General features: G+C 36.1%; 1 protein-coding gene across 1 annotated transcript; it reads right to left on the bottom strand.

Moving 5' to 3' along the window:
• Positions 1-625: 625 nt before the first annotated feature.
• Positions 626-5,928, bottom strand: LOC126695327 (putative wall-associated receptor kinase-like 16). The gene is made up of 3 exons (XM_050392027.1): positions 5,004-5,928; positions 4,714-4,884; positions 626-2,034 (listed from the first exon to the last, which is right to left on the bottom strand). Exons 1-3 carry the CDS (start codon positions 5,860-5,862, stop codon positions 842-844), a joined length of 2,223 nt encoding a protein of 740 aa, XP_050247984.1. The 5' UTR covers positions 5,863-5,928; the 3' UTR covers positions 626-841.
• Positions 5,929-11,392: the final 5,464 nt, after the last annotated feature.

The following is an 11,392-nucleotide window of genomic DNA, read 5'->3' as shown; positions in this document are numbered from 1 at the left end:
GTGAGTTTTGTACTCTTGGTTGTAATTTTCATCATAGGAGTTGGGAAAACTTAATTTTTATCAAAATTTTGTATGGGACTGGTTTCTTTTGATGATTTGCTTTGGTTGTTAGCCCCTTGTGGAAAAAAAAACTTGTATTAAGGGTGGATTTCATGATGTTCATGCATTGTTTCTGTAAGGTTGAATTTTATTAATCATCTTGTTGGCTTTATTCTGTGCCAAATTTGCTTGTATTTTAGCAATTAGTAACCTTGTATTTAGGTGTGAATCATGTAAGGGTAGTAAGTGACTCTTCACATACACAAGATTGATTCATCCACAATTTTCATATAGAGACTCTTCAAATTCCTCTACTCTCTTTCTCTCCATTGTCAAATTCCTCTACTCTCTTCCTCTCCATTGTCAAATTCTTGAGAGGTACATTACCAAAACCTTTTCTTACAGTATTTGAAGATTATTTCTAAATTGTGGATTTTAGATATTGTAAGAGGTTTATTAAGTGTATTGTTTATTTGGAGTTTTATTTAATTTTGGAATTTATTATTTTTATTAAGATATGCAAAATTAACAAGTTAGTCATGTATTTAAATTTATGTTCTATGGATTTGGGTCGTGGTAATTAGTCTAACGGTAAGATGAATCATGATAAAATATTTCCAGTGGGAAGTTGAAAATGAAACAAAAAAGTTTCGGTCATTTATTACATGTAGAAATTCAACAATAAAAGCTACTGGTTGATAGATACTTCAAAAGCAACAGTAAAATAATAAACAAAAATAAAGCTTCAATTTATGAATGTAAGAGTGCATCAAGGGCTGATATTTTAATTTTAATGCCACATTTATCTCCCATCCCCCAAGGCCAATAATTCATGGTTATTCATGCTATCATATCCAGTAGTTTTACTGCTACTGCTGTGTTTGTAAGCGCCAGATGTCTCTCCAAGCAAGTTTTCCGTCTCTTCCAAAGTTCCTCCAACATCAACCCATGGGTGCATCTCCATCTTTCTAATTCCCGCTAATTCCATTGCAACGTCTTTCATTGTAGGCCTTTCCTCCCCTTTTACTCTTAGGCACGACTTTGCAAGCTCAGCGACCTCCTTGAGCTGCTCCTTGTTTCCTTCTTCAACTATGTGATCGTCAAGAACATCAAACAATCTCTCCTCTTTCAAGGAACAAAGAAAATGCATAGCAACACTTCTTTCCTGTTCAGACCTACTGAATGAAAGTGCCTCCTCCCCTGTTAGTAGCTCCACAAGAACCACCCCAAAACTATAAACATCACTTTTCTCGGTCAATTGACTTGTGAGTAAGTATTCAGGGTCTAAGTATCCAAGAGTTCCTTGCACCATTGTTGCTAGTTGAGTTTGATCTAATGGAACCAATTTTGAAGCCCCAAAGTCAGAGACTTTTGCAGTGTACTTATCGTCTAAGAGTATGTTTGTTGACTTGACATCTCTATGGATGATTGGTGTAGAAGCTTCAGAGTGCAGATAAGCTAGTGCTTCGGCTGTTTCTGCAGCAATTTTCAGGCGGATTTGCCACAGCATGACAGAAGTGTTACTTTTATGATGTAAGTGCTTGAACAGTGTATCATTAGTGATGAATTCATAGACTAGCAAAGGAACTGGAGTCTCCAAACAACAACCCAAGAGTTTGACCACATTTCTATGGTTAATTTGGGAGAGGACGAATACTTCATTAATGAATTGCTGAATTTGGCTTTGATCGATTGTTTTGGACTTTTTGATAGCAACAACCCTGGTATTTGGTAAAACTCCTTTGTAAACTGTACCAAAACCTCCTTGGCCAATGATTCTACTTTCATTGTAGTTGTTGGTAGCCTTCTGTAACTCTTCTTCGGTAAAGATTTTGGTTGTTTCGGTTGATCCTTCTTGTCTTCTCAGTTGTTCTAAAATCAAACCACCATTCTGTTTAAAGAACTTTTCCTTAAGGCTGATAAGTTTTCTTTTCTTGACTATCAAGTACAGCCAAGTGCTGCCCACAAGCATCGTAATAAAGCTTATGCCAATACCTGCACTTGAAATGTTGAAACATTATTCATTTTAATAGAACACCGCTGGTTATAGGCATAACATTAAGCATTTATTGCCTTGTACCATTTTGAGTGTCTATACACTAATTAAATGATGTCAATAGATTCTCCAAAAAAGGGGGAAAAAGATTGTCACTTAAACATAGTTATCAAAATGTCACACATAAAATTTGGTGCACACTTGTACCATTCACATACCACTAAGGTTTTTGTTAGCGGGTGCTGTTCAGCACCCGTTAAAATTGATTTTTTTTATTAGTAAAGTATTGTTGCTTTTTGGGAGTAGAAAAAAACTTGGTAAAGCAGCAGTTAATAGAGCATAAAAAATCGCACATTTTACAACATGACCAAAATACTCTTTTAAAGTTCTTCCCTCTTCCTTTCCTTTAGCAACATTTTCAACTTGGTTTTGTACACTATTTTTCCTAGATCTACAAAACATCCACTCAAATGCCCCAAATTTCAAACCCAAGCCAAATTGTCAAAGCTTTTTCACATCCTAAATTGAACCCACTCACCAAAACAACCTAGATACAACCAAAAACAGAGGAAGGAAAGTAGAAATAAAGGCATAGAGAGAAAGGGGAGGCCAACGGTTACCAGTGGTGGTGGTGGCGCAGGTGAGCACCACTACTAGAAACGGTGGTGGAGCTCAAGGGTTCGGCCATGGCTGAGAAGAGAGAGAGAATTCGAGATAGTACAGAGAGGGAATGAGACATATCTAATTGTGGAGGGTTACAAATCTGGTGGTTGCGGTGGTGGTGGTGTTTTTCTTTCTTGGATTGAAGCATGAGAAAGATTGAGAGAGAAGGAGTGAGACAAGAAGAAAAAAGAGAAGAGAGCAACTTCAGACGTAGTAGAGACTAGAGAGAGAAAATTGAGAAGGTTAAAAGATGAAGAAGGATATTTTTGTCTTATAAGTAGCAAATTTATCTTTTCTTTCCTTAGTAAAATAGCTCCACGGGTAATTTATTTATTATTAATTTTTTTCTTATTAACAGGACCCATACTCTACAAATAAAAATATGCTACATGTCTATCAATAGAACACATAAATTTAGCATTTAATAAAATAGATGAACATATGACATATTTTTATTTATAAAGTATATAGTAGAGTAGAAAGAATGTGACAAAAGATTTGAACTCTTAAAAAATTTATGAAAAAGTCAGTTTATGTTGGATTATCAAGAACATGTCTGATCAGAATCACTCAATTCATTTCAAGAGCTTGTTTCAAAGGGTTAGATAGTGAGTCAACGGTCAATATCAACAATATACAAGATTCTTTTTTTCCCTCCCACTTGACAACATGTTCAACTTTTTAAAGTGATGGTTTATTAAAATGATAAAGTTACATATTTCAATTGAATTTAAGTCATTGACTGAATTGGCTAAAATAATATTATCTTTTAGAAAATAGTTATATTATTATAAAAATAACTAAATTCAAAATAATCAAAATTTGTAATTCAATTAGGAAACTTAAAAGTGGGTTTCAGTTAACTCAACTAGTAAAATCTCTGATGGTTGTATAAAAGATCTGGGGTTCAATCCCCGCCTACACCAAAACTGATTGGTGTTTTGGTCTGATAATAAAGAGCTATTATCAGGAGCGGACGCCATAGGTTGAAACTCTCTCTCAAAAAAAAAAAAAAAAAAAATTAGGAAACTTAAAAGTATTTTATATAAGTTTTATCTTGCCAAAAAATTAACATTGTAATATACACAAACCCTATCGTTAATTCTCATAAAAATTGAATTCAAACTTTCTACTTTTTAAAATTAAGAAATAATTTTGTCTAAAATGATTATATAATTATATGATAAATTATTTTAAAAAATAAATAAATAATAAGCCCCCTCAAGAAACCCATCCTCTCTCGTCGGCGCAACCAAACCCATTAGAACAAAGCATCAATCAAGCAACCCCATCTCAAATTCTCATTTTCGCTCCTCTTCCGCATATTCTGAGCATCCAAACAGAGCATTGATGGACTTACGCTCTTTGCAGAACCAAAGTGCGTTGATAATCACCAAAATGATGGAAATGTAAAAAGGGAACCTGAAAAGTATTAAGAGTCAAACCCAAAAAGTCCCTCCCCATGAATTGGTGCAGAGATCCGAACCTGGGATCTGGAACGTGAAATTTTTTGTGTACAGTAACTGTTGGGCTATTGAGTAGAGCTGGATGATTTTTTTAATTTATTTTATTGTGATTAAAAAGAATCAATAAAAGATATTTTTCTTAATTTTATTTTAGGTTTGAAAGCATTAAAATAATTTGAATAAAACTATATGGTTTTACATTTATGGAATTATGGGATTTTTTCACATAACTTGGATGCAATTAGGTTTTGTTTTGTTTTGTTTTGTTTTTTTTTTTTTTTTTTTTTTGAATTCTAAGTATTTTTAATATACACAGAGAGGAAAGAAGACCTTAAAGAAATTGACAGTAGTATATACACAAAATGATCTAATTCTTGGATACACAGCACAAACTTAAAACATTTTTATGTAACTTTATAGATGAATTTAATTTTGAACCATCAAAACTTTAAAGATGTAGTAGAATTTATAATTTAACAAAATTTTGAAGCTAGTATTTATTTGGCAATCCAAGTGCTAAATTGATAATAAAATTCAATAAATACTTACCAATAGCAATCTTAAACAGTAGCAAGAGATTCGCTTCACAACCTTCACCATCTTTTCTTCCGCTCCCGTGGTGCCACTTGGGGCAACGACAACTATAACTCCCTGGGGTGTTAACACAGTTTTTTGCTATTGTGCAACTATTGAGATTTGGATCCTCACATTCGTTAATGTCTGCAAATGAAGTGAACAATACCAAGCCACGAATACATACATCAAAATGAAAGAGAAATTAGTACCTCAATTGGTATTTGAAATTCATTTTGGAAGCTTTATAAATGCATAATACGTACCTTGGCAACCATCAGGGAGGTATGGGTTCCCTTGGTAACCTTGCTCACACTTGCAACGATACCCTGACGTGGTTTCGAGGTCTTGGCAGTAACTATTCCTCTTACATGCGAAAGCCGTTTTGTTTTGAGCTGCTTTTTCACATGTCTCCTTCCCAATTGCCCATTCAAGCACCATAGGGAGGTTTTTATATGTAAGATTTTTGAGATAAGCAGAGTTGAAATCAAACTGGCCTTGTTCAGCAACAAAAGCATAGCCGCAGGGATTGAAGCCCCATACATCTATGTGATTATCATAGCTGCGTACTTTTATTTTTATATATTTTAATCCATCAGGAACCTCTACCTCGCAGCACCCAACGCCAGAGCATGAGCCATTGACCACATTGAGTAGGCTATTACATAGAGACATGCACCCAATCGAGTAATTTTCTCCTTTTTGTGTACCCGTAAGGTATGCATAAGTGTCACACCCAACAACTGTGAACTTATTTTTGGTGTTGGAAATGGTATACCTGGGAGTTTTGAACGAGGTTTTAATGCCGTCCACTAATCCACCAGTCTTATTGTAGCAGCGTCGGGCTACAAAGTTCAAGACCCGCAACTCATGATCTTCAATGGATATGCTTTTAACAGTTAAACCACCTGTCTTGGCTGTTACATTGTTCTCACAAGTGATGTGAAAATTCCTATTTAGATAACAGCCATCAGTCAAGCCAAATGGAAATGGTATTTTTACATCTCCACACATGTAGTCACAGCCAGGCTTGGCTTGAGCTGCTTCTGCTGCAGTTATTGCCACAATTGTTGATATTATCACTCCAATCAGTGAAATCTGCATTAGCATCCCATGTAAGTCCATATTGCCACAGCTTTGCTTCTCAGCAAGAAAATATTTTTATTCTATTTTATGCTTGGATGTGCTATAACTTTCTCGCAATCCTGTACCTTTTGTAGGCATAGAGAACGACGACCAGGTCAATGCCCCTGTTTAAGTTAGGTGCAAGTCTTGCTTCAAGCCGTCTCTATTTATTCCAGGAAGCTAAGATGTAGAATCCATCCCTCCTAGTCAGGATTCCTAGTTGTGGGGTGGGCGGAGTTTATAAAAAAAATAAAAAAATAAAAAAAATCATAACAATCCAAATAAGCATTTATTTAGCATAAACAAAATATCAATAAATACAAAAACACAAAATCATTATTTTTTATACATTACTGAAAGTTCAAATAGTGTAAAAACAACCTTGAACGTTTAGACTCCCAATTTACAAATTAACCAATTCAAGCTTTATGTCAAACAACTAATGTGCGGAAAATGAACAAAAGTTATCAAACAGAATTGAAAAACTATCTAAGCCAAATTAAAATCACAACCCACAGTAGATAATAAAAGGTAAAGATAAAAGGGAAGGAAGATGCAAACATAAGGACAAAATGCGATGTGTTATCGAAGAGGAAACCGAAGTCCTCGGCGTAAAATCTCTCTGCTGCTCTCCAAGCGGTAAACAATCCACTAGAAAATGTAGTTGGGATACATGGATAGCAATAGACCCTCCAAGTCTAATCTACCCAGTGCACCTAAGCCCTCCAAGCTTCTTACTCCAACGAGATTGCGCCGAACCTATTTCTTTTCTAACTTCCCGGATTTTGCTACTTGACCATAGTATCAACCAATGTAGATTGGTTCCTTCCTAATTGTTTCCCAGAACACCAAATAGCCATCTCACAGTAATGGATATGGTGAAAAAAAGGTTTTGGTAAAATGCCTCTCAAAGATTTGACAATGGAGAGGAAGAGAGTGGAGGAATTTGAAGAGACTCTTATGTAAAGATTGTAGATGAATCAATCTTGTTTTACTCTAGGGTTTCTCTCTCGAAATTTTCTTTGGAAGCTCTCTTTCATTTGTGGGTATGAGGGGTATTTATACTGGGATGAGAAAAGAATGTGAAACGTCAGGTTTTTCAAAACAGGGGTGGCTTACGGCTTGGATTCGCGGTTTGATTGAGTCGCGAGTTCCAGCCACACGATAACAGAACGGCCAGTTGTCCTATTTTGTCCTGTAGTGCTCCAGATAGCATGACGCTTCGACTTTTGGCATGCTTGGCACGTGTGCTGCTTCTGATGGCTTGCAGCCGCTAGTCACCCGCGAGATCAAGCCACGAGACTTTGTTTTCTTGCACATTCTTAAGCATTCAATCACTCTATCTCACTCACTATCCTTACAACAAACCCACCTAAATACAGGGTTACTAAATGCTGAAATACAAGCAAATTTGATACGGAATAAAGTCAACAAGATGGTTGATTAAATTCAACCTTACAATCTCCCCCTTTGGCTATTCCGTGACAAAACTCTAAAATAGACTCTAGACTTAACATGTGAGTTGGAAACAGTTGAGCAAAACTCACTCACACCTAATTCTAGAAGCTATGAACCACTTGAATTATATGAACATGAAATTCCTGAAACACAACAATACACCATGATCATTGTATGCAGAAAAGCATGAAATGCATATGAAACAGACAATATATGATCAAGCAAAGATGGAGTTAAGAGACAAACCATGGCTTGATCAACCAAGTAATCACTACAAGGCAGTGAACACAATGCTCATTCACACTTGGAATGAACACTTGAACATACAAGCAAACAAGAACAATGCAAGTTACTTGTATGCCCAACACTCAACCAATGCATAATACACTAAGTATATGCATCTAGGAATAATCATACAAGGGCACAAGAGTGACAGTACTTAACCAAAAAATGCATGACATTTGGATAGAAGTACTGATTTAACAAAAACATAGAGGCTGCATAAAGCATGGTACAAACCATAAAGCCTACAATAAAAGAACATAAACCCTAAAAGCTTACAAAAGCAACATGGGTACAAAAACACAATATATACTAAATAACATCAACAATATATATATATATATATATATATATATAAAGAGTAAACCAAGTTTATAAGTTATGAGTTAGAAACAAAAATACACCAAAATCACAGTGTATCAAACCCATAGTAACAATAAATATCCAAAAACATAAACCTATAAATTTAAAGGATAAGTCTTAAAACAAAAGTATGTGTGTACTCCCCCTATTACTATGCACACTTCCCTTTGAGCTTTCTCCCCCTTACTGAATGCTCTCCCCTTTTTTGGCACGAATAGCTAAAGGCTATCGTCTAACTTTTGTTGAATAGCTTCTAGCTGATTCTCCATGGACTCGAGTTGCATTTGAACATGGTTGTTGGTGGAGTAGAGAAGTGTCACCATCTCATCAATGTGTTTCTGAATGTTTGCAAGCAAACTACCCACTCTATCAGTTTGAGGATCAGACTGTGCTTGCGGAATGCTAGTTTGTGGAACTTCAGGGATGACACGCGAAGTAGGTGTGGTATGTACAGGTGTCTCTGACTCAAGAGCAGATGGAGTAACCGGAGAGATGCGTGCATTCTTTGGTGTTTTAGAGGAATGGCTTCTGCTGGCTTGTAGAGTGAACATGGAAATTGAACGCTGACGGGTCAACATTTTTCCATCTGAGGGAGGAACAATGCCTTCATGAAGAATGAACTTCATGATGAGACTGCAAAATGGAATACATCCTCGAGCTGCAGTTCGAGCCGCGGTCTTCCTCATGGTTTGAAAGATGTGAGCACAGATATCAATGGGGGCTCCTGTAATAAGATCACAAATGAATTGAGCTCTTCCAAGATTTATGAAGGTAGTGTTGGACAGTGGGTAGAGATTAGAGAACATGATCAACTTTAGTGTGGTCAGCTCTGGTGCAAACTTTGCAATGCTTATGGATGTGCCTGCACTGGATACTTCATGATCAAATCCTAGAACTTGTAGAATGTCTTGAGTCTCTGGAGTTCTATCATCGTACGGAGTTAGATCCACATTCTGAGGTCTAGTGATGCAGAGAATATCGGCTATGGAGTTCGGGGAGATGCCAAACTCCTTTCCTCTGACCCAGCAAATTAGTTCAACTCCAAGATCACTTGTATTAGAGTAGCATTCCTTAACCAGTTCATCCATTGGGTCGACAAAATTCCCAAATACCCAATCTCATGGCTCAAAGATTCGAGGGATAAAGGTGGTCCCTAATGTGTCAAACTCAACCACCCGTTCCACTATAGGAGATGCCTTGTCAAAAATGTTTGAGTAGATGTGTGAGGTAAGCAGGGTTCTAAACCTCTCCAAATTGGAGTCTTGAGATGACTGAGATGAGAGTCGAGTCCTTTTAGCAACTGGGGTTGATGGATCATGAGTAACAATGTCTTTGCCCTTAGAGGATCGACGAGACATCTCCAAGAGAATAGGCACACAGCAAAGAACCAAAAACAGCACCACAACAGACAAATATCAACTTGATTAGATTTGGAAATGAATGTAAGCCATAGAAATCACACATAATTTCAAACAAAAATCATGACAATATAGAATGAGGCAGGTGTAACACAATGGTGAAAGTGCAATAGAGCACAGAGTAAGATAAACTTAAAGATGACTGTCAATAAGACAATCTACCATGAGTCTGAAATGCACAATGAAAACAACATACAACCAAAAAAAAATGGCAGTGGGACAAATCAAATAGAAAAATGAATGTATTAAAGTAATACACTCAAGACAGAAGGACACATATGTAATGGCACCAAAAACACAGTGATACAAGATAGGTAATCCAAAACCATAAGCACAAGTAAACTTTCATACACACAAACAGAGTAAAAACCAGAAAAACACCAAACCCATTTCCCAAAAGAGTATAAACACCAACAAATGTCAAAGCACAGAATAAAGATAAGAACATTGTGACCAACAAAACAATACCAGATGAAATCAACATCAAACACAATTCACCATACCCAGCACACAAAGAGTAAAATGATTAAACACAATATGACAAAAATAACAACCCAAACAGCAAGAAAGTAACACACAAACCATAACATATGAAGTGAGGAAGAGAAGATCCATACCTTTTCTTGATGATTTTGAGAAGAAATGAAGCAACAATGGAGTTTGAAATGGGTTACACGGAGCGTTTGGGAAGGAGACAATTGAGAGAGAAGATGAACAGTTACAAAAAGTTCGAGGGAAAACTGAAAAAGATTTTAAAAACTGCCTTTACTATGCAAAACATGCGTTTTTCGCGGCTGAGGTAAGTTGCCAGATAGTCACCAGATCCACCCGCCAAAACACTTCAAGACAAAAGTTTTGAAAAATTTTCTAAGTGTTTTTCGCGACTGGAAGTCTTACTTGCGAGAGAGCCGCGAGCTGAGCCGCGAAAATCTCTGTGTACACCTCGCGACTGGACCTTCCACTTGCGAACAAGTCGCCAAAATTTACCCGCGAGATCGCGACTGTGGCATGCGACTTGACTTATCCGCGATTGAGTCGCCAAAACAGGGCAAAAATGATTTTTGAAATTTTCAGTTTTTAAAGAACAAAATACTTTCCAAAAACACCTAAAACACTCAAAAATATTTTTGTGCTTGAATCAACAAAGATTGAGCATGTGAAAACACATTTCATCAAGTACAATCACACAAATGAATATGGCATTTATTGAACATAAACTTGTGTGTTGTGTGTGGATATCAATAATGAGATAGTCCTTAGTCTAATATGAAGCTTCAATGATCAATTCAACCAAGGCATACACAATTAGCACTAGATCATGTGACCCATCTCAATTATAGAAGTTTGCATATATGACCTCCCACAAAACTTGATAACATAACTTGGAGCTTTACATTTGACTCCACATTCAATCATAACATTTGATCTTTTTGGTCTTTTTAAGACAATCACCTCTCATTGTGAGAGTGATATTTGATATTTCACCTTGATTAGATAGCCTTTGGCTTTTTGAATAACCATTCACATAAATTTTTGGTCACTTTCCCTTTTTTCCTAGTCGAATACTAGTATATACGACAGGCTTTTGCAGCTCAATATCTCTTTTCATTTGGTGATTTACATTTGGTGAGCTCTTTTTAGGAAAAAAATAAAGAGTGAGAAGATATATAGGCACAAGTCTATGCAAGTTTCAAGATCAACATAACCATTCACTAATCATTCATGACAAGTTTGAAGATCTATTTATAACAGTCACATAGATTTCAAGATTTCTTCCACCGTGATAAGAGTGCAAAGAAACAAGCTACGCTCGAAAATGCACAAAGTCATTAGCATAAAGGTACAAGGCAAAACAAGTTTTGAGACAAAACTCAACAATGTCAATCAAATTTTTTGATTTTCCAATTTTTATGTGATTTTTGGATTTTTGACACATAAGAAGAAAAAAATTGGTCAAAAACAAAAATGAACAAAAGTATGCACAAATAGACAAACAAACAACCACCAAC

The sequence above is a fragment of the Quercus robur genome, chromosome 8 (genome assembly GCF_932294415.1).
Source record: "Quercus robur chromosome 8, dhQueRobu3.1, whole genome shotgun sequence".
Lineage (NCBI taxonomy): Eukaryota > Viridiplantae > Streptophyta > Magnoliopsida > Fagales > Fagaceae > Quercus > Quercus robur.
Note: the sequence above shows the minus strand (reverse complement) of the source record. Positions and strands in the feature narration are given on the sequence as shown.

Coding starts and splice junctions, on each gene's coding strand:
- LOC126695327 (XM_050392027.1), bottom strand. CDS start 5,862: ATGGACTTACATGGGATGCTAATGCAGATTTCACTGATTGGAGTGATA. Junction 4,885..5,003: donor CCTCCCTGATGGTTGCCAAG/GTACGTATTATG, acceptor CTTCATTTGCAG/ACATTAACGAATGTGAGGAT. Junction 2,035..4,713: donor ACTGTTTAAGATTGCTATTG/GTAAGTATTTAT, acceptor TTTCAAGTGCAG/GTATTGGCATAAGCTTTATT.